Source organism: Podarcis gaigeae, assembly GCF_964106915.1.
Source record: "Podarcis gaigeae genome assembly, chromosome: 13".
Lineage (NCBI taxonomy): Eukaryota > Metazoa > Chordata > Lepidosauria > Squamata > Lacertidae > Podarcis > Podarcis gaigeae.
Genome location: NC_139689.1, coordinates 45,725,905 through 45,749,619, shown reverse-complemented (window position 1 = coordinate 45,749,619; position 23,715 = coordinate 45,725,905). Strand labels below are relative to the sequence as shown.

At 45.1% G+C, this 23,715-nt stretch overlaps 1 protein-coding gene and 1 long non-coding RNA gene across 3 annotated transcripts in view; one reads left to right on the top strand and one right to left on the bottom strand.

Annotated features, from left to right (window-relative positions):
• The window catches only part of RMND5A (required for meiotic nuclear division 5 homolog A), a 35,800-nt gene that overhangs the window by 11,669 nt on the left and 416 nt on the right, over positions 1 to 23,715 (bottom strand). For both annotated transcript variants that reach the window (XM_083709689.1, XM_083709690.1), the window contains exons 2-6: positions 14,141 to 14,283; positions 6,682 to 6,816; positions 6,405 to 6,505; positions 2,880 to 3,046; positions 201 to 366 (exon numbers count right to left, since the gene is read on the bottom strand). In XM_083709689.1, coding sequence (XP_083565815.1) covers positions 201 to 366; positions 2,880 to 3,046; positions 6,405 to 6,505; positions 6,682 to 6,816; positions 14,141 to 14,283 — 712 coding nt within the window. The remainder of the gene's footprint in view (positions 1 to 200; positions 367 to 2,879; positions 3,047 to 6,404; positions 6,506 to 6,681; positions 6,817 to 14,140; positions 14,284 to 23,715) is intronic.
• On the top strand, positions 7,305 to 23,697 carry LOC310830349. Its single transcript, XR_014557611.1, has 3 exons — positions 7,305 to 7,745; positions 10,912 to 10,950; positions 23,643 to 23,697. It is a non-coding gene; the product is annotated as an uncharacterized lncRNA (long non-coding RNA).

The following is a 23,715-nucleotide window of genomic DNA, read 5'->3' as shown; positions in this document are numbered from 1 at the left end:
TTCCTGCTTGGCAGGGGGTTGGCCCTTGTGGTCTATTCCAACTCTATGATTCTATGATACAATAATTATGCTTAAGTATATTTCTAGTTCTATCTCCTTGGAAGGACTTTAGGCAAATCTGTATTCCTGAGATGCCAACAACTAGGTGAGGTTTAGATAGCCAAATCTTTAAAATATGTCTAGCATGAAAGCAGCCATACCTAACGCTAAGAGGCGATTCAACTGAGAGTCCCAGCAGAGCGCAGGCATCCCTTGTAAAGATGTCGCAGATGTCCGCCCACTGATTTGCATCCAACAAATGGACGTATGGAGAATTTTCAATTCCTTGCCTCAGGTACACTAAGCTTCCCATCAAAACTTGAATATCTGTGGAAAGTCAGAAGAGCTGTAGTTTATATATTCCATTATTTATATATACGTTGAGGAAAAATAAAAGTATGCTTAGCACATATATGCACAACCTGAAGATACATACAGAGAGGGAGTGAATATATGAATGAGAATATAATAACTGGCAATTCAGAAAGGAAGTCACATTATTTACAACCGTAAATAACCAGCCGTAGTTTATCATGGCATTTGAACGAAGCCATTGATTTGTAAGGGTTCTGGTTCTATGCCTTTAAACAGGGGTCAGCAAACTTTTTCAGCAGGGGGCCGGTCCACCGTCCCTCAGACCTTGTGGGGGGCCGGACTATATTTTTTTTGGGGGGATGAATGAATTCCTATGCCTCACAAATAACCCAGAGATGCATTTTAAATAAAAGGACACATTCTACTCATGTAAAAGCACACAGATTCCTGGACCGTCCACGGGCCGGATTGAGAAGGCGATTGGGCCGTATCCGGATCCCGGCCCTTATTTTGCCTACCCATGCTTTATAGTGTGTGCTTGTAAAATGGACTGGACAAACCTACATTCAAAAATCTGTGAACTCTCTAGGTAGCTGTTTAGGTTGCCCCCTGGTGTGGACAGGAGGAAGAGCTCAGAAGCTTTTGATTCCATTTTTGATAAACCACCACTTATTGTTTCACCCTGAACCCAATACACTGAGGATAATCCCAGGGGCAGGTTTGTTTGCCCCTGTGCTCATAAACGTTGGCAGCTGATGCTGTAACTGTTCAACACACATCAGAACCAAGACAGAATTAACCAGTGGCATGATATGTCCATTTTGAAAACACCAACCACAGAGACTTCTATATTTACAGAAAACTTCGCAGTCTACTTAAAAAGGGATTAACAAATGCATATAAGGTAAAGGGTAAAGGGACCCCTGACCATTAGGTACAGTTGTGGCCGACTCTGGGGTTGTGGCGCTCATCTCGCTATATTGGTCGAGGGAGCCGGCATACAGCTTCTGGGTCATGTGGTCAGCATGACTAAGCCGCTTCTGGCGAACCAGAGCAGCGCACGGAAACACTGTTTACCTTCCCGCCAGAGCGGTACCTATTTATCTACTTGCACTTTGACATGCTTTCGAACTGCTAGGTTGGCAGGAGCAGGGACCAAGCAACGGGAGCTCACCCCGTCGCAGGGATTCAAACCGCCAACCTTCTGATCGGCAAGTCCTAGGCTCTGTGGTTTAACCCACAGTGCCACCCGCGTCCCAACAAATGCATATATGGGACTATAAAAATCGCTGGATTGTCCTTAATTCATATAAACATTTCAAGGCTGAACACCCTGGTGGCAATGATCAAGTTCATACCAAAAAACCCCCCACAAGAATATGAGCCCCTGGGTTGGGATCTAAACAACCACTTAACATCCGTGCGCCAAAGTGTCGTTTGTACTTGTGTTTCTTGATCAGCACCTTTCTGTCATGTTGCATGGAAAAATGATTCCAAAACAGAAGAGAGTTCCAATAATAAACTTGTGGGGAACAGGGGGACATTCCCAGCGGTTCTTGGCTTGCTTAAAGCAGCTCTTTGGACCCTCGGAAATATTTCAGTGGGAGGATTTTATAAACAATACAGACTGTCAAGGAAAGGCTTTTTGTATCTCATTTTTGCCTTTTTGAAGGGATGGATAAGTGTGCCTACAGCTAGTAGATAAAACCCCCAAAAAGGATAATCAAAATACCGTATTTTTTGCTCTATAAGACACGCTTTTCCCCTCCTAAAAAGGGGAAATGTGTGTGTGCCTTGTGCAGCGAATGCAGGCAGGAGGCTCTGTCAGCGCTCCCTTTAAAGAGCCGTGTGGACCGTGTGTGCCGCTCTTGGGGAAAAGCCCCCAAGAGCCGCACACACACTCTGCGTGCTCTTTAAAGGGAGCACGGCTCTTGGGGGAGCCTTAGCCGCACGCAGCCTCTCCCGGGCAGAGGAGGAAGGCTCCCCTTGCTCGGGAGTCGCTGCGCACGCCTAAAGAGGAAGCCAGGACAGTGAGCGGGATCCCACTGGCTCTTCTAGCTTCTGGCTTAGCCACGCGAAGCCTCCACAGGGGAGCGGGGAGCCTTCATCCCGCTCCCCTGCGGAGGTTTCGTGCGGCTATCCCTGGCTTTTGTGCGAGGTGGGGGAAGGGACAGAGCGTGCGGCTCTTGCGGGAGGAAAACCAGTAGGCTTGCTTTCGCTGAAGCCAGGAGGGCAAGAGGGATCGGTGCGCACCGATCCCGCTCGCTCTCCTGGCTTCAGGGGTAGCCCCGCACAGCCTCCTGAGCGAAAATGGAGGCGCGCTCCCTCAGGATGCTTTGCGTTTCTTTCTTATTTCTTGTTTTCTTCCCCTAAAAACTAGGTGCGTCCAATCGTCCGGTGCGTCTAATAGAGCGAAAAATGCGGTATATGAAGATAAGAAGTGCACATTGTAAATTCAGTACAATCACCATTCTTAGCCTACAAATACGAACTCAGGACCCTGGGGTGTATTTAATGCGGCTTACCTTTCTGATGGTTTAGAGCAAATGGCTGAAAGTTTTTAGCGTATTGCAGTGCTTCTCTCTGGTTTGTAGTTCCGCCCATTAATAAACTAATAAAATATAATCTGTGTAGCTTAAATTCTAAAGAGCTGTTCTGTGCCATAAGCATTTCTCTGTTTGATACAGCCCACCTAAGATATAATGGAACAAAAAGGGGAAAAAGGGGGGAAAAAGCAGATTTACCTTAATAGGAACACTGGTTTATCAATTCAACCTTTTCCCTCAGGGTGTTTCAATGTCCGTTCACAACATTTTCCCTGTAGGAACTTTTAACATACTATCAATGGGGGGGGGCGGGGGGGTTCAGCCTGGAGACAGAATACCACGACTGTTCTTTTAATACCACTAGCTCTTTTTCAGTTTGGTTGGCTTGAGCACTACTTTTTCGCCCTCTGGTCACAGAAGTCATTCATTGTCTTGCACTGAAATTTGCGGTTTAAAAATTGGCAGATCATTACGGAGGAGTTGTGGCTTAACAGGTCCTGGGAGGAAGTAACCCTGAGGGCGGCTGAGTGGCATCAGTTGCAATTGGGATCAGAATTGTAAAGAACCGCCTCTGGCCTGTAAACAGCCACTCACCTACATTCCCGTACCAGGTATGAATTATCTCTAGGCAACCAGGCAGGGAGGTTTCCATAAACTTGAAGAATATGAGGTTCCCACCTCTCGGCTACTGATGTGCCAAAGTGACTTGCATGTGGGAAAAGGAGTTAGAAAAACATTTTACGGACTAGTAACTTGTGTAGATTTATTTGCAATAGTTACAAATAAATATTTCCCGCTTGTATTTTGTTAACCAATGAAAAATTATGCTGGCTAATAACCTGCAATTAGCCGTTCTAAACGTTCCATTCAGCTTATTAATACTGTTTGTCACACATCCTGAAGACTGTTTTCAATGCTCTGTTTCTTTGGAGCAGTGGTTAAATTGCAGGGATTGCAGAGATTGGATTGCAGTGACTTCCTAGAATTACATTCGGGATTTGAAGGCAAGTTATACAAATTTCAAGGGAACTTATTTCCATATATGTGTGTGGGAGCATGGGCTGCGGACCACAACCAACTCTGAAAAATGAAGTCGCGGGTGAAGAAATATTACTATTATTACTTATTGAATTTATCAATAACGGAAAAGACAGATATAGTTAACACTTGCACACAAACAAATATTTCTACTTCACTCTTTTGTTTAATGCTCGAGAAACAGGGGATTTCCTGGTATACGTTTTCATTATTGCTGATGTTTACATTTTTATTAAACATACACAAATGAACACAATAATTTTCCTTGTCTGTATGAACAGCCCTGAATGAAGGCAGGCCACCACCTTCCTCCAATAATGTATATTTATTCAGACATTTCATTCTCCTGGAAACTTTGGAGAAATGAAAACTCTAGAATCTGGCAAATACCTAGACCAGATAGTACCCTCCAGATTTTCTTGGACTCCAATTTCCATCAGCCCCAGCCAGCATGGCTTATGGTCAGGGATGATGGGAGTTGTTGTCTAGCAACATCCACAATTTTGGCTACCACTGACCTAGATAATTAAAAAGAAAAACCACTCTGGCCAGAGAGAAACAGTATCACACACAAATGAAAAAGCATAAAGGTAAAGGTAAAGGTACCCCTGCCCGTACGGGCCAGTCGTGTCCGACTCTAGGGTTGTGCGCCCATCTCACTTAAGAGGCCAGGGGCCAGCGCTGTCCGGAGACACTTCCGGGTCACGTGGCCAGCGTGACAAAGCTGCATCTCGCGAGCCAGAGCCGCACACGGAAACGCCGTTTACCTTCCCGCTGGTAAGCGGTCCCTATTTATCTACTTGCACCCGGAGGTGCTTTCGAACTGCTAGGTTGGCAGGCGTTGGGACCGAGCAGCGGGAGCGCACCCCGCCGCAGGGATTCGAACCGCCGACCTTTCGATCGGCAAGTCCTAGGCGCTGAGGCTTTAACCCACAGCGCCACCTGCGTCCCTAATGAAAAAGCATAAGGATTGATAAATCCATGTATGCTATTTTCAAACTTTTTACGTCTGTGCGAGATGGAGAGACAGACAGATAGATGGGTCCCTTATATCAGGGCAGCTTAACTTTACATGAGCATGGAAGTTCAAAACAATATAACAAAGCTGACATAAAGTTATGAAGGGCAACTCATCAGCTGATTATACAGAGGTTAAAACCTAAAATCACTCTGCTTGTATTTTATCAGTTTTTCAATATAACTTAGTTTGATGCAAATAGGTGTTCAAATCAAGCTGCATTTTGCTTAAAAGGCAAATGCACAGAGTTAATTGGCAATATTCGGTGTTAGTCATTCTCAGAACAGGCCTACTGAAACCACAGAACTTAGGTTCATAGATTTCAATGGGACTACTTGATGAATGAGTGGCATATCACCCACTAAATCTGCGCATTTGCAATCAATCGCTCTTTCTAGGGAACTCTGTGAACCACCGCAAGACCTCTGGGTATACAAGTGCAAATATCCAGAGAGTGGGGGTCAGGTGGGATTGCTATGATGAATTATGAAACATGGAGCAAGCCATTGTGCCCGCGATGAGAGCATTGCGTTGATGGGGTTTGATTCATTGACAATAATTTCTTATTGAATCGCACAAGCCTCTGCAGCTGTCATTTGCTTTCTCTATGCCTGACAGGCACGTATAAGCATTCTAAATACACAGGCCACTTGCTTCATCAGGCATCCTGGGTCATAAAGATGATAGCTTTAATGTACCTTTCCTTGGTTTTCTTAATCTTAGGGCCAGGAAATAGTTTCACACGGAGGTGATAAAGATGCCTAATCTTTCCTTGCCATCCTTCCTCTCCTGTTTACCGCTTGTTTATGACCTCCGGGTTTGCTGAATGCATTCCTCTAGTCCTGTTTTATTTACCCCAGAATGTATGCATGCTCAAGTAGGAAATAGTTTCTTTGTAGTTAAGAGAATTTCTTCTGTTCTGACTTTGTCCCACATGGGGTGTTTTTTTAAAAAAATCCTCAGAGGAAATCTGATTGGTGCTTACGAACACTGTGTAAAAGGTTCTTTTGTGAATAAAACGACCTGGGTCAAGGGGTGGACAGAGTTATTATTGGCACCTCCTCCCAGAGTCTTGCTGGTCAAGCCTTGTGTGTATTTTATTAATCAGAGTCCAATCCTTCCTTGCTATGGGAACGCTACATTAGCTCTCAGATGATGGGTTCAGCTTAGGCACCTAACAAGCTGATCACACCATTTGGGAACTCTGTTAGTTCCTCGTCATTGTGGGCACAACATCTGCCTCACCTGAGTGCTGCCACTTCCTGTGGAACATGGACCCACCCTGATATTGGACAATTCCTGCTGCAGGCAAGACCCATTTGAGTTTTGGGATTTCAGCCCAGCTGGAACACATTTAGTGAACATCTATTCACTTGAGAATCCCCAGCAAATGAGAGACTTTAGATGGCATTTTATCTGAATATTTCCAAAACAGGTGAGTAACTCACTCTAACGCAGGTCTCAAAACTCTAACTTTAAGTGCTTCCAATATTCGGTTGAGCTCCACAAATGGCTGCTTTTGACTTTGGTCTATCGAAAGCCCAGACTCCTGAAAAACAAGATCATATCACACATTCTTTAGTCATTTTTACAGATGGGCAAAACAGTGTTTTCATGTCCGCGGACCATTAGAACGTGGGATAGACTCCACAGTTGCCCAGAAATTCAACTAAAACAATAGGTGAAAAAATTATTTTGCTTCCCAGGAATTCTAGCTGCAATTACCTGGCAAAGTTCCTCAGCTACATCTAGCATTCCTTGCCGGAAAAAGTGTTCTACCATCACCTCATTCAGAATCCGCTGGCTATCAGCCTGCCAGCATCCATCTATTCCCACACTGCTGATGTCAGAGTCAAAATTCTGTGAAGGAAAAAGTGACAATCAGTCCCAGGAAAAAAACAAGCTCTTATGTTTTTATTTTTGCATTAGGCAAATTATATAAATCTATACTCAGAAGTGCTTTTGCCTATTTCTGAACTGCCTTGCTTCGCTTCTTCTTCTCTTTTAAGATACAGTGGTACCTCGGGGTACATACGCTTTAGGTAACAGACTCCGCTAACCCAGAAATAGTACCTCGGGTTAAGAACTTTGCTTCAGGATGAGAACAGAAATCGTTCTTTGGCGGCGCGGCGGCAGCAGGAGGCCCATTAGCTAAAGTGGTGCTTCAGGTTAAGTACAGTTTCAGGTTAAGAACGGACCTCCAGAACGAATTAAGTACTTAACCCAAGGTACCACTGTATAGAGGATATGCTAGCTACAAAGAGAGGGGCACAGAGTAAAGCGGCTAGGTAACCATTAATACAGTCTATATTTACAAATTTTAAGAAATTAAAGATAGGAAAGGGTGTAATTCATTACCAGAAGGTAATGCAATACATATTCAATCAGAATATGAAATTATTGTGCATAAGGTTGGAAGTCATGTTGGCTTTTAGAAGGTTGCTTTACACGTTTTTCTAGGCTGTCCTTCAGAGTGGTGTACAGTAAGCCCCCCAAAACACAAGTCTAATCTATAAAACCACATATAAGCCACCAGACATAAACACCCAGCAAATCAGATAAAAGCGGCCTTGTATTTAAGCTTTAGCATGGTAGGAGATTGACAATCAGCTGACAGGGATTCCAATCAGATGACTTGCTGATCAGGTGACTGATGGGATGAGGTCAGAGAGGGCAATTTGCACACACACACACCCTATCAGGCCTCTGAACTGGGATTGCAAAACGCCCGGCAAGTTGTATTCTCTTCTCCGTGACTGTGGCTCAGGATCTGCTCCTTGTGGCAGGAGGTATGGCCACTGCTCGCTCTACTTTTTATTTTTTAAACACATTTGGCACATTTGAGGAATTGAGGGGATTCTATCATTCTTGCCAGCCAAAAGGCAATTTGTGTCAACATTTGAACCAGCCTCCCATAGAGCGTCTTCCCCTCACTGTGCTACCATACGAGTCCTGGTGCTGGAGCCTACGTACTCTATAAGACGCACCAGACCACAAGACGCACCTAGTTTTTGGAGGAGGAAAACAATAAAAAAATATATTCTGAATCTCAGAAGCCAGAACAGCAAGAGGGATCGCTGCGCAGTGAAAGCAGCAATCCCTCTTGCTGTTCTGGCTTCTGGGATAGCTGCGCAGCCTGCATTCGCTCCATAAGACACACACACATTTCCCCTTACTTTTTAGGAGGGAAAAAGTGAGTCTTATAGAGCAAAATATACGGTAATAACCGTTCTGATTCCAGCCTGTACATGAGGCTGTCTCCCTGGCAAAAAGCCCTTTTTTTCTTCACATAGGCATCAACAGGAGCGTTCTACTGAGTGCACCTTTCCCGCAGGACTTTGATACTCCCTGGGAGTCCATGCTCTACTCTAGCCATGAGTGCTGGAATGAACTGGACGCTGCAACAAGAATGTCTGTCCTCCCCTTGCTGTTTGGCTCCACCTATTTGTCTGCAAAAAGAGCGGTTCTTTTCAGGCTTGCCTCCAGACTCTTGTCTGGAGGGAGCTCTGGGTGACAGTTGCTGGGCTCACGTGCACTAGGGAGAGTGCTGTGTCCCTTGACTGTTAAACTGTGCTTCGTAGATGTGCTTGGATATGATCTTGAAAGACCTACATTGGCTCCCAGTACGTTTCCGAGCACAATTCAAAGTGTTGGTGCTGACCTTTAAAGCCCTAAACGGCCTCAGCCCAGTATACCTGAAGGAGCGTCTCCACCCCCATCGTTCTGCCCGGACACTCAGGTCCAACGCTGAGGGCCTTCTGGTGGTTTCCTCATTGCAAGAAGCAAAGCTACAGGGAACCAGGCAGAGGGCCTTCTCGGTAGTGGCGCCCACCCTGTGGAACGCCCTCCCATCAGATGTCAAAGAGATAAACAACTACCTGACACTCAGAAGACATCTGAAGGCAGCCCTGTTCAGGGAGGTTTTTAATGTGTGACATCTTAGTGTACTTTTAGTCTTTGTTGGAAGCTACCCAGCCAGATGGGTGGGATACAAACAAATTATTATTATTATTATTATTATTATTATTATTATTATTATTATTATTATTGCATTTGGGGCGCATTCAACTGTTGTGTGCATTGGCTGGTTCCTTCCTTTTATAAAAAAGGTGCATTTTGTATTTTTAATAATGTTGCAAACTACCCAGATGACTCACTTAATGAGCATAATAATAATAATAATAATAATAATAATAATAATAAATATACAGATAACATGGGATGCCACTAACATGCATGCAATGTCAGAATCACTGGCTGGTGGGATTATCACAAAGGCTGGGGCAGTGTCAGAGTTACTACATTATTTCTTGCAGAAAGTGGTTTTGTTTTACTGCCTGCCTTGCTGCTGAAAGTTCATAGGATCTTGATTACATTACGCTAGCATAACCAATATAGCAGCTGCTGGCACAGTAGGACCAGAAGACCACTCTGTAGGACACAGGAACTAGTATAATAGACAGGTGCAGCTTGACAAGTGAGTTACATGGAAGGCCAAGAAACGTTTTAGTTACACAACGTGTATTTATAGCCTGAATAATGGACCACTAAGGAAAACCTCTATTTAGAGACAATAATTTCTTTTAAAAATGGGAGGGGGTTGGTCCCAAGGAATCCAAACTGGGTTAAATTGCCTCTCTGAACATGTTGGGAATGGTCTACTCTTATGAAGGCAGAAGTGGGGGTTGGGGGGAGGCTATGCTTTGCCAAAACAGGTTTATGGGCTGAAATTTCTTCTCTAATAATAATAATTATTATGATTTATTATTTATACCCCATCCATCTGGCTGGGTTTCCCCAGCCACTCTGGGTGGCTTCCAACAAAATATTAAAATACAATAATCTATTAAACATTAAAAGCTTCCCTAAACAGGGCTGCCTTCAGATGTCTTCTAAAAGTCTGGTACAGTGGTACCTCGGGTTAAGTACTTAATTCATTCCGGAGGTCCATTCTTAACGTCAAACTGTTCTTAACCTGAAGCACCACTTTAGCTAATGGGGCCTCCCGCTGCCACCGCGCTGCCAGAGCACAATTTCTGTTCTCATCCTGAAGCAAAGTTCTTAACCCGAAGCAATATTTCTGGGTTAGTGGAGTCTGTAACCTGAAGTGTATGTAACCTGAGGTACCACTGTAGTTGTTTTTCTCTTTGACATCTGGTGGGAGGGCGTTCCACAGGGCGCGTGCCACTACCGAGTAGGCCCTCTGCCTGGTTCCCTGTACCTTGGCTTCTCGCAGCGAGGGAACCACCAGAAGGCCCTCAGCACTGGACCTCAGCATCTGGGCAGAACGATGGGGGTGGAGACGCTCCTTCAGGTATACTGGACCAAGGCCGTTTAGGGCTTTAAATGTCAGCACCAACACTTTGAATTGTGCTCAGAAACGTACTGGGAGCCAATGTAGGTCTTTCAAGACCGGTGTTATGTGGTCTTGGCGGCCGCTCCCAGTCACCAGTCTATCTGCCGAATTCTGGATTAGTTGTAGTTTCCAGATCACCTTCAAAGGTAGCCCCATATAGAGTGCATTGCAGTAGTCCAAGCGAGAGATAACCAGAGCATGCACCACACTGGCGAGACAGTCTGCGGGCAGATAGGGTCTCAGCCTGCATACCAGATGGAGCTGGTAAACAGCTGCCCTGGACACAGAATTGACCTGCACCTCCATGGACAGCTGTGAGTTCAGAATGACTCCCAGGCTGCGCACCTGGTCCTTCAGGGGCGCAGTTACCCCATTCAGGACCAGGGAGTCCTCCATACCTGCCCGCCTCCTGTCCCCCCAAAACAGTACTTCTGTCCTGTCAGGATTCAACCTCTATCTGTTAGCCGCCATCCAGCCTCCAACCGCCTCCAGACACTCACACAGGACCTTCACCGCCTTCACTGGTTCTGAGTTGAAAGAGAGGTAGAGCTGGGTATTATCCGCATTCACATGATATCAAAGACTCGCATCTCTTCTAGTTTGATCCTGTGAACTGTCCTGTTTAGCACTGGCTAAAGGTAAGGTGGGGTTAACATTCATCCTGTGCATGACATAACCTGCTTGGTTCTTTGTGCAAATGGGGTTGAAGCAAGCAAGGTGTGCACATCATCGCAAGAGATATGCGATGCAAGATTATCCCAGGGGTTGTTCCCGCCTGATCATGTGAAAATCAGGGAAAACTGGAGAAGGGTGATAGCTCACTGTTCCAGATTCAATCCCTGGTGTTTCCAGGTAAAAACCCTTGGCCTGAAACCTTAGAAAGGGACAAATACAAGATGGGTGACACCTGGCTTGAGAGCAGTACATGTGAAAAGGATCTAGGAGTCTTGGTTGACCACAAACTTGACATGAGCCAACAGTGTGACGCGGCAGCTAAAAAAGCCAATGCAATTCTGGGCTGCATCAATAGGAGTATAGCATCTAGATCAAGGGAAGTAATAGTGCCACTGTATTCTGCTCTGGTCAGACCTCACCTGGAGTTCTGGGCACCAGTTCTGGGCACCACAGTTCAAGAAGGACACTGACAAACTGGAACGTGTCCAGAGGAGGGCAACCAAAATGGTCAAAGGCCTGGAAACGATGCCTTATGAGGAACGGCTAAGGGAGCTGGGCATGTTTAGCCTGGAGAAGAGGAGGTTAAGGGATGATATGATAGCCATGTTCAAATATATAAAAGGATGTCACATAGAGGAGGGAGAAAGGTTGTTTTCTGCTGCTCCAGAGAAGCGGACATGGAGCAATGGATCCAAACTACAAGAAAGAAGATTCCACCTAAACATTAGGAAGAACTTCCTGACAGTAAGAGCTGTTTGACAGTGGAATTTGCTGCCAAGGAGTGTGGTGGAGTCTCCTTCTTTGGAGGTCTTTAAGCAGAGGCTTGACAACCATATGTCAGGAGTGCTCTGATGGTGTTTCCTGCTTGGCAGGGGTTGGACTCGATGGCCCTTGTGGTCTATTCCAACTCTATGATTCTATGACTGCCAGTCAGTGTAGACAATACTAACCTAGATGGGCCAATCCCCTGACTCAGGCAGCGTCTTCTGTTGCAAAATTTGCTTGCATTGACAACTCATAATTAAAGGCAGTAACCCAGCCACTGCCTCTCAAGAGCTTATCGGTTTAGGAAACTCCCTAAAATCCAGTCACTGTGCTAAAGATTAAAAGCAGGAAGGGTTTTTTATCACTTTTAAAACAATGCTATCCAGCTTTTCCATAAAAATGCTCAACTCGCACAGTAAAAATAAAGTAAGACGGTAAAATGGCAGGGAACAAAGATAAGAGAAAAACTAGGAGATGGCTGAATTTTCAGATTGAAAGCTTAGGCAGCTGGCTAGATTGCCATCAGAAGGCTAGAAATGAGGAAGTAAGATGGACCTCTCTAGGAAAGAAGTTCTGAAGCTTTGCTGCAGCTACAGAGAAGACCCTGTCCTGCATCCTGAACAAATGCAATTCAGAGGCTGGCAGGGTAAGATAGAGAGGCTCTCCAGAAGAGCTTAGTAAGCAGACATGGTCATATGGGAGAAGGTGCTCCCAGACGTAGCCTGATCCCAACCCAGTTTAGGGCTTTAAAGGACATAACCAGCATTTTGAATTGAACCCTTAATAACAAACCAAAGGGCTATATTCCATTATGCATGATGCCAATTCTATTGGGCACGATACATTATTCTATAAAGAGCTTCAAAATTGTGAAATTCCTCTTACGTTTTCTGCTTATTAGAATCTGCTCATGAGTTGCCAAATGTAGGTTTTGCACATATTTGTCCGTGTTTGATGGGTTCCAAGATAGTAAAGCGAATAATCACCCAGCACTGGCAATCAACAAAGCTCAATACAGTGGTACCTCGGGTTAAGTATTTAATTCGTTCCGGAGGTCCGTTCTTAACCTGAAACTGTTCTTAACCTGAAGCACAGCACCACTTTAGCTAGTGGGACCTCCTGCTGCCACTGCGCCACCGGAGCACGATTTCTGTTCTCATCCTGAAGCAAAGTTCTTAACCCGAGGTAATATTTCTGGGTTAGTGGAGTCTGTAACCTGAAGTGTATGTAACCTGAAGCGTATGTAATCCGAGGTACCACTATAGTACCCTCTCCCCTGTTTTTCCTCTAGCTTCTCCTTTACAGGTAATATGGCCTATTAAGACATTCACATCATCTGTCACCAGAAATTTATCTAGGACCATATTAATTCTAACTTGGACCTTCCAAAAAAGGTGCTAGGCATATTTCTTGTGGGTGACTTGCTGGAGGAGTATGGAGCCCCAAGCAGATCTAACACATCTTCTTTGGCAAAGGCCCAGTAGCTGCACCTTTTGGAAGGAGGTCCAAGTTAGTATATGGTTCTAGATAAATTTAAAACACTCTGGTTTCAATGTAAAAGGAACCCTGACCATTAGGTCCAGTCATGCCCGACTCTGGGGTTGCGGCGCTCATCTCGCTTTATTGGCCGAGGGAACCGGTGTACAGCTTCTGGGTCATGTGGCCAGCATGACTAAGCCACTTCTGGCGAACCAGAGCAGCGCATGGAAACGCCGTTTACCTTCCCGCCGGAGCAGTACCTATTTATTTACTTGCACTTCGAGGTGCTTTTGAACTGCTAGGTTGGCAGGAGCAGGGACCGAGCAACGGGAGCTCACCCCATCACGGGGATTCGAACCACCAACCTTCTGATCGGCAAGTCCTAGGCTCTGTGGTTTAACCCACAGCGCCACCCGCGTCCCTTGGTTTCAATGTACCCAGGACTAAATATTTTGCTGCATTAGTCTTAATCTAATTATCTAAAGTGGCAATCTATTTCACAGAAGGCCGGTTTTCAAGGTGAAGGCTACATTTTACCTCTGGGTTCTCTGTTTCACTTGGTTTCTGACAGGGTCCAAACTGGGGGATATGGTTTTGCTAACAGAAATATAGACACATCCACTGCACTTTCTTGAAAACAACCTACAGCAGGGATGGAGAAACTGTGGCCTTTCAGACGCTGTTAAATAACAACTTACATCATCCATGACCCTGGGCTACGTAGTTGGGGCTGATAAGAGTTGGGAGTCTCACAACATCTGGAGGGCCAGAGATCCTTCATCTCTGTAAAAGCCAGTTGCAAAAGTCTGGGGAGTCTGCAGTGCTGACTCACATTAAATTATAAACATACGAAGTTTTTAAAAACAACAACCAAGCATTGAGATACAACCAAACGAATGCTCTAAATACCTTGTCAATAGCTTTCCCAACACGGGAAACACTACTGTGAATGTCTTTATGATCCGAGGCCAATTTCTGAACGGTGTCCTTTATTCGCTTGCAGCACTGGGTCATAACAAGTGATATCGTCCCCGATAGATCTCCATCTTGATCTAGAAAGAAGAGAAGAAAAGCAAATAATTAATTGCATTATGAGCAAGAAACACTAATTCCCAAGAAATGAAATTTCTGCAAACAAAGGGCCCAAGCGTCGTCATTTAATTTCACTTCTGAAAAGCCATAAGTGGTTTCAAAATGGATTACAGGAAACACTGGTGGGGTGAAAAATCTGTAACCTTTCAGATGTTGTTGGACTATAGCTCCAATCATCCCTGATCATTAGCCACATTGGCTGGTGCTGAAGGGAGGTGAGGGTCCAACAGCATCTGAGAGGCCATACACCTCCCACCTCTGGTGTCAGGAAATGTTATTCCTGTGGGATTGGCCAGCATAATTTATAGCATGCACAGCAAGTTATACTCAAAGGGGGGAAATACATCCTATCATAACTCGAACCCAGCTTCATCGCAGCCTTGTACTCAGTGTATTATTTCAGATTATCGCTAAATGGTTGGTTACTTACCTGGAAAAGCAGTTCTTGCAAAGCGGCCTTGTCAAGTGTACACTGTAACAAGGCACAGCAGATACGCACAATGTCATGAGATTCTATCCAGCACCTGAATCTTTATAGAGGCAAAAGCCCTGCTTCTGCAGACCTCTCTTACATTCCCTCCGTTTGTTTCAACACTCTCAAGACTTGAAAAGACCAAAGAGCGATGCAAACTGGGATGGGTCACTCTGGAATGACTTTGTGGACGGTTAAGAAACCTCTGTTTCATCTCCGAGAGGTCCTGCCCAGTTTTCACTAAGTCAGAAATATCCATCAGGATTAAAAGGTAAAGGTAAAGGGACCCCTGACCATTAGGTCCAGTTTGGATTTGGATTTGATATCCCGCTTTATCACTACCCGAAGGAGTCTCAAAGCAGCTAACATTCTCCTTTCCCTTCCTCCCCCACAACAAACACTCTGTGTTGTGGCCGACTCTGGGGTTGCGGCGCTCATCTCACTTTATTGGCCGAGGGAGCCGAAGTACAGCTTCTGGGTCATGTGGCCAGCATGACTAAGCCACTTCTGGCGAACCAGAGCAGCGCACGGAAACGCCGTTTACCTTCCCGCCAGAGCGGTTCCTATTGATCTACTTGCACTTTGACATGCTTTCGAACTGCTAGGTTGGCAGGAGCTGGGATAGAGCAACGGGAGCTCATCCCGTCGCGGAGATTCGAACCACCGACCTTCTGATCGGCAAGTCCTAGGCTCTGTGGTTTAACCCACTGCACCACCCGCGTCCCTTCCATCAGGGTTACTCGTTCCCAAATACCCATCACATCTGATGACGAGAAAAAACAGAGCCTTGTGAAGGTGGGTGCAGAAGACCACATGCAGACCCCTAGATCAGTTGTGTTTCTTCATGGAAACAAAGCAGAGGTATTTTTTGTGATGACGGACTATCTGCAATTCGGGATAGCTTAGCGGTACGTTCAAGCTGCTGAGGTCTAACAAAGAACAAGGCACCAGTCTTTTCTCCTGGCAAAGAAATATTCCACACAGCATTCAGTTACCTGTAATTCTGACAGATTTACCCGGATATAGCACAAAAATTCAATGGCAATTCTGTCTTTAATTAGGAAAATTACATTTAGCAGAACCATACTGGGGGGGGGGCAGCTAAAACAAGAGTGAAGATAGTGGAACCTCGGTTTTCAAACGTAATCCGTTCCAGAAGTCCGTTCGAAAAACAAAAATCAAAGGGCTGTCGGCGAAGTGAATGGTTAAAATGGAAAAATGCACCATGGAAGCTGTTCAATTTCCAAGGCTTGTTCGAAAACAGAAGCATTCACTTCCGGGTTTTCAGCATTCGGCTTCCGAATCATTCGGCAGCCAAGGCATTTGAAAACCGAGGTTACACTGTATTTGGAAACCGTAGGCTAATATGACATTTTAAAAGGCCTAACTCAGAGGGAGAGGGAAGCCACACAATGTTTTGTCGTGGAAATACCGGCGGCATCCTCTGAAAATCAGAGATATGGGTCTATGAAATTTATCCCATATGTATTGTCTTTTGAAGCAACTGCTGCTTTTATATACACAGTGGTACCTTGGTTCTCGAACTTAATCCATTCCAAAACCAAGGCACGCTTTCCCATAGAAAGTAATGCAAAACGGATTAATCAGTTCCAGGCTGTTGAAAAACTACCCCTAAAACTCCACCGCCCCAATAAGTGTGATCTTTCAATATCTCTTTCTCTCTTGATCTCTCTCTCCTCAAAGTGCCTGGGCTGCAGAGCGCTGCCGGGACTTCTCCTCACTGGCCCAATCAGCGCGATCTCTCTAAAAAGGAAGCACAACACTAAAAACGGAAGCTCAGGACTCAGGACACGTTCAACTTCCAAAAAAAATTCAAGAACCGGAACGCTCACTTCTGAGTTTGCAATGCTTGGGTTCTAAGTTGTTCATGAACTAGACTGTTTGAGAACCAAAGTACAGTGGTACCTCGGGTTAAGTACTTAATTTGTTCCGGAGGTTTGTTCTTAACCTGAAACTGTTCTTAACCTGAAGCACCACTTTAGCTAATGGGGCCTCCTGCTGCCACTGCGCCGCTGGAGAACGATTTCTGTTCTCATCCTGAAGCAAAGTTCTTAACCCGAGGTACTATTTCTGGGTTAGCGGAGTCTGTAACCTGAAGTGTATGTAACCTGAGGTACCACTGTATATATAAAACAAGTGTGGCACTATGCTACCAACTTCCATTTGCCTGCACAGCACGGCACACACTCACTCCCCAAACCAAGGTCCAGGAAGTGCTGCTCCAGAGAACCACACGGGCTCAGTTCAAAAGAACAGCTGCCACTTGCATTGATGAATAGGATGGAAGAATTGGAGACTTCACCCCTTTATTAATCCCCTGGTCTCTTCTCTCTGACGAGGCAAGTAGAAACACTGCAAGCTCAAGTATCTGGAGAGGCTGTGTCATACCGAGCAGTCCCCTGGCTTATAGTGCATCCCATGAGAAGGCAGACTTTGTTTACCTCCTCTCAAAAATAAAGAACAGCATTCATTTCTTGAACTCTACCCTCCGTTTTAAAACCTCAAGGCACAATAGTTTCTGAAAGTTGCAAGAAATTAAAAAAAAATGTAATTGTGGAAAAATATGGAGCTAAGCTGCTATGGTTTTCCCAGTAGTGATGTATGGAAGTGAGAGCTGGACCATAAAGAAGGCTGATCGCCGAAGAATTGATTCTTTTGAATTATGGTGCTGGAGGAGACTCTTGAGAGTCCCATGGACACGACTAAACAACTAAACAACAACAATTTTAATAACGAGTGACATTATTAAAGAAGAAATGAGGAAATGGAGGCAGCGAGAGATTTTACTTTCTTGGGCTCCGTGATCACTGCAGAAGGTGACAGCAGTCACGAAAATTAAAAGATGCCTGCTTCTTGGGAGAAAAGCAATGACAAACCTAGACAGCATCTTAAAAAGCAGAGACATCACCTTGCCAACAAAGTCCCGTATAGTTAAAGCTATAGTTTTCTCAGTAGTGATGTATGGAAGTGAGAGCTGGACCATAAAGAAGGCTGATCGCCGAAGAATTGATGCTTTTGAATTATGGTGCTGGAGGAGACTCTTGAGAGTCCCATGGACTGCAAGAAGATCCAACCTATCCATTCTGAAAGAAATCTGCCCTGAGTGCTCACTGGAAGGACAGATCCTGAAGCTGAGGCTCCAATACTTTGGCCACCTCATGAGAAGAGAAGACTCCCTGGAAAAGACCCTATTGTTGGGAAAGATTGAGGGCACAAGGAGAAGGGGACGACAGAGGATGAGATGGTTGGATAGTGTTCTCGAAGCTACCAGCATGAGTTTGACCAAACTGCGGGAGGTAGTGGAAGACAGAAGTGCCTGGCGTGCTCTGGTCTATGTGGTCATGAAGAGTCGGACATGACTAAACAACTAAACAACAACATGGAGCTAAGCTAGTCAGAGTACTACAGAAGCTAGAAAAATCTCAAGTGCTAGCATCCAGTCTGGTATTTGAAAAGAGGGAAGGAGAAACTGGTCCACCAGATCTTTTTTATCTCCATGTTTATCTGTAGTGTCCAGTTCCTCAAGCACCGCTTCAGAAGAGCCACTTCCATGCTGCAGCAAACCATTCCCATTAACTGTTTTCTCTGCCACATAAACGCAGAGCTATGTTTCACTGTCTAATCAAGACGCAGCGGTGTATCTGCCTTTAAATTTCCTGGGATACTGGATAAATAATTCCCTCTATCTTCTCATTTAGCTACAAAAATCTACAAGCCTCATGGAGATTTATCCTTTGTTCAGATGTCTAAATGCCCCGTGACTCAATAGTCTCTTTGTGTCAAATGACCACGGCTCTCAGCTTTCAACAATGAAAATAACATGCGTTACGTCAACAGTCCCAGCATGGAACTGGCCATTCATAAAACTGGTGCCACCATGCAATTCCTGCCCCCCTGTGAGAATGTCATCAGCACTCCCTCAGGTGTGTGGGGACTTTCAGATGTGTGCACTATGCAAATTGTACTCTCTAACACAGGTTTCAGCAAACTTTTTCAGTAGGGGGCCGGTTCACTGTCCCTCAGACCTTGTAGGGGGACCAGACTATATTTTTTGGAAGAGGGTAATGAACGAATTCCTATGCCCCACAAATAACCCAGAGATGCATTTTAAATAAAAGAACACATTCTATTCGTGAAAAAACAAGCTGATTCCCAGACTGTTCAGCGGGCCAGATTTAGAATGCAACTGAGCCGGATCCGGCCCCCAGGCCTTAGTTTGCCTACCCATGCTCCAACATTTGAGACAGTCGCATTATGACCCAGTTCCAAGTTGCGAGGTCTCTTTTGTCAGCCTTCAATAATAACTTCTAGACGTTCCTTTTGAAATAAACACCCAGCTTAATCCCAGTCTAAACATATTTACTTGGGAGGAAGTGCCAATAAAAACAGTATTTCCAAATAAAATGCGTACTCCTAAATAGCCTCACTGAAATCTGGCACAGAATTACACATACGGTCTCATCATTTCAACAGACTGTGTGTGTGTGTGTGTGTGTGTGTGTGTGTGTGTGTGTTTGTACACACACACACACACACACACACACACACACACACACATATCAGTTGCACATTAGACCGCAGTTATAGGAAAGTCAGCAAACTTGTTATTGTAAACTTTGTTTACATTTGCTCTCTGGGATGTTCACTTAGGAACCACCAATGACTAATGCCATTATTACTCAGTATGAAAGAGTAAACTTACCTGCCGGTGTGGAAATAGATTAAGGCTTCCTTTTTTTTTTTACTCATTACAAGAGGTCAAGGGAGGGCAGGATGGATTAATCACTGCCCAGTCCTGAGATATCAAAACAAAACATCGTCTCCTGCATCTCAAAACTAAAGCCTTTTATCTTTCAAAACTCTGTAAGCAAATTAAGTTAGCTCTTTTTGCTCAGTCAATAACAAAGCCAAGCACTTGCGTCAGGGAAGAGGGCAAACTCCTCCTCCATATAATACAAGAAAGCCATGCTGATAGTTAGCTACTTAATTATAGTTGTTAGAAAATCATTTCCCAAAATACAGCAGCAGTAGTTTTGTCCACATCATCTCTTTCAATTCCCCAAGTTGGTGAGGCTCGTTTGACAACAATGCGAAATCAAGTTTTCAGTGTCACTGGCCCAAGACTTGTGGAACACAATGAGAACAGGGATTCAGTGGGTGCCAACTTTTAACTGCCTACGGAAAACTATTCCACCAGGCAATTAAGAGTACATTCCCTACAATGGTCTACTTGTGCTTGATATTAATTTCTTTTTAACTTGTTTTTAACTTGTCATGTTATTGCTTGGTTTAGTTTTTTCATACTGTTCTGAACTGTGGTATATTTTTATGAACTGGTTGTATATAAATATTGCTTATAAATAAATAAATATGAACAACCGTAGCCAAAGGAGGAAGGTCAGTCTCGCCACTGCCTTTTTCAAATTCATCTAAATCTTTAGGCATAATAGGGGATGGTAGCCGAGAGGCCTTCCAGCAGACAGACTGAAGGTGAAAGACTCAACAAGAGATGCATATGAGAAAAATTACCAACTGCAAACAAGGAACTGGAAGTTGAGGTGAAGGGACACCACCCCATAATCGCTTCTCAAAGTGGCCCTTCAGGTAAAGTAGCTGATGCCAAGAGTGTTGAATTTGCCAGAAGAAGCTCATCAGACCCATGAATCACATCCTGGCAAATTAATACTACAGGGTTTGCCATGTCTGTTTCTGAACCTCCCTCTCTCTTGCAACCTTTGGGGAGGGGGCGCAGAGAAGGGAGAAAGAGATCCTTCCTCTCTAGTTAAATAATGTGACAAACTGTATGTTCCACACAACCAAGCAATCAAGACAGCCAGCCCAGCAGAAAGACAAGAGGTATGGGAAGAGAACATAAAAACACCCTCTGTAACAGACCCCAGCCCTTTGACACAGGGAAACTAAGGCCACATGGAGCATACCGTTCTCAGGGGACAAAAAAAATATGTGTCTACAATTAGTTATTAGTTATTGCTGTTGCTGGTACAGTGGTACCTCAGGTTACATACGCTTCAGGTTACATACGCTTCAGGTTACAGACTCCGCTAATCCAGAAATAGTGCTTCAGGTTAAGAACTTTGCTTCAGAATGAGAACAGAAATTGTGCTCTAGCGGCACGGCAGCAGCAGGAGGCCCCATTAGCTAAAGTGGTGCTTCAGGTTAAGAACAGTTTCAGGTTAAGTACGGACCTCCGGAACGAATTAAGTACTTAACCCAAGGTACCACTGTATTCATTTCTCTTAAGAGACAATGGAGTGTGCCTCCAGTGGTGAAGTCAAACTGCTTTGCTCAGATGACAAGACCCCCCCCTCTTGGCTTCGCTGATGTAGTCCAAAGAAAAGCAGAGCAATACATTTGGCCCCAGCTTGGCTGCAGGAGTTGACGGAAGGAGGCTTACAAGTCACCATCCAACTGTCTTAGGGATTCCACTCCAGATTTGTGTAGGGTTTATTCTTTAGCCTTTTCTTCAGCCCCACACAAGGTCTGAGGGACAGTGGACCGGCCCCTTGCTGAAACAGTTTGCTGACATCTGGGTAAAAGTGGAGGTTTAGGGTAAGAGCATGGGTAGGCAAATTAAGGCCTGGGGGCTGGATCTGGCCCCATCGCCTTCTCAATCCGGCCCACGGACAGTCCAGGAATCAGCATGTTTTTACATGAGTAGAATGTGTCCTTTTATTTAAAACGCATCTCTGGGTTATTTGTGGGGCCTGCCTGGTGTTTTTACATGAGCAGAATGTGTGCTTTTATTTAAAATGCATCTCTGGGTTATTTGTGGGGCATAGGAATTCGTTCATTCCCCCCCCCCCCATATAGTCCAGCCCCCCACAAGGTCTGAGGGACAGTGGACCGGTCCCTTGCAGAAACAGTTTGAGTTTCTGGGTAAGAGTTTTCCTTCTCCTAGAAGGGCTACTTTCATAGGGTGATCAGCCATCTGCCCCTCACATGCAGAAACCACTTTCTTGACCGTTGAACCCACTATTGGTCTCATCCGCTCAATCTGCAGGTGCCTGTCTTCGCATGTTGGGGAAGTCCCTAACTCACCAAGGGTTCGAGACCCATGAGCTACCCTCACCTGGTTTAGTTGACCAGTTGAAGCTGTTCCCGGAGAGTGATCGCCGTCAAACGCTGACATTTTCTAGGAGCCACAGGTGAGAGCTGAGTGCAGGGTAGCGACCAAAGGTGAACAAACTACCCCAGAGGAAGCACAACGTCTGCCCCACCAGACGTACTACCCCTCCCCTAACACCCCACATACCCATCTAGGAAACAAGCTGGATCATAGGGAACTGAATGGTGTCTCAAAACAAGAGGCAGACTACGCGAGAGCTGACCAGACAAGGATAAAAGTGATACTGTGAGGCGGTGGGAAGGGAAACTGAGACAAGCACGGAGTTACCATGGTTTTCTTAACAACAGCCTGACAGTTGGAAGTTTTCGTTCACGTAGAATCGTGGGGTATCCCCCCTCCCCCAAAAAACAATTTGACACTATTTTCCCCAAAAAACAAATACACCCAGAAATCCGGCAGTTGGAAGCTTTCCTTCAAGTAGACTTACAGGGTTTCTTTCCCCTTGCATGATATGTGCGCTGGGCCTGATTTAGGTTTGATGAGGCCCTAACCTTCTGAAGCTAATGGGGCCCTTTATATAACCAGCTGTCCTTTGTCAACAACAAATTGTCACTGTTGTTTTGTGTTGAATATATGCTGTATGATAATTTATGGACCTAATAGGTCCATACACAACATAAAACACTGTTGCTGTGTGTAGGTTTTTATTTTATTTGCTTTTTATCTTGTATTTAGGAAATGTACATCCAGGTTGTTGTTTATCCTTTAATTTGGGGGGGGCAAGAGAGTGGGGCCCTAAACTATAGCTTCTTTAACTTATACGTACGTAAATCCACCACTGTAATGTAATAAAAGGTAAAGGGACCCCTAACAATTAGGTCCAGTCGTGACCGACTCTGGGGTTGCGGCACTCATCTCGTTTTATTGGCCGAGGGAGCCGACGTACAGCTTCCGGGTCATGTGGCCAGCATGACTAAGCCGCTTCTGGCGAACCAGAGCAGCACATGGAAACGCCGTTTACCTTCCCACCGGAGCGGTACCTATTTATCTACTTGCACTTTGTCGTGCTTTCAAACTGCTAGGTGGGCAGGAGCTGGGACCAAGCGATGGGAGCTCACCCCATCGCGGGGATTCGGACCACCGACCTTCTGATCGGCAAGTCCCAGGCTCTGTGGTTTAACCCACAGCGCCACCCGCATCCAGGTTGTTGTTCATCCTTTAATTTTTTTTGGGGGGGGGTCCGCCAAGAGAGTGGGGCCCTAAACTATACCTTCTTTAACTTATACGTACCGAAATCCGGCACTGTAATGTAATACAGTGGTACCTTCAGGTTACAGACTCTGCTAACCCAGAAATAGTGCTTCAGGTTAAGAACTTTGCTTCAGGATGAGAACAGAAATCGGTCTCCGGCGGCACGGCAGCAGCAGGAGGCCCCATTAGCTAAAGTGGTGCTTCAGGTTAAGAACAGTTTCAGGTTAAGTATGGACCTCCGGAACGAATTAAGTACTTAGCCCAAGGTACCACTGTATTTCCCCCCCAAAGAACAACAACAAAGCGCCCAAAGCGGTGTCGGGAAACCCTGTGCGGCAGGCACTTTCCTCAAAGGGAGTCGAAATTCAGTTTTCAGACAGGATTGATGGAAATCAAAAATTTGAATAAGATGTAAAAGTAGGTTTAATTACTGTTGAAAATGATATGTTTTTAAAAAAGCTAATAAAAATTATATTTAAAAAATTCAGTTTCAGTGGGATGGGGGGGGGGCAAGGAAAGCTTCACCTGCCGGATTCCTGCCTGCCTGCTGCTTAGAGAAAA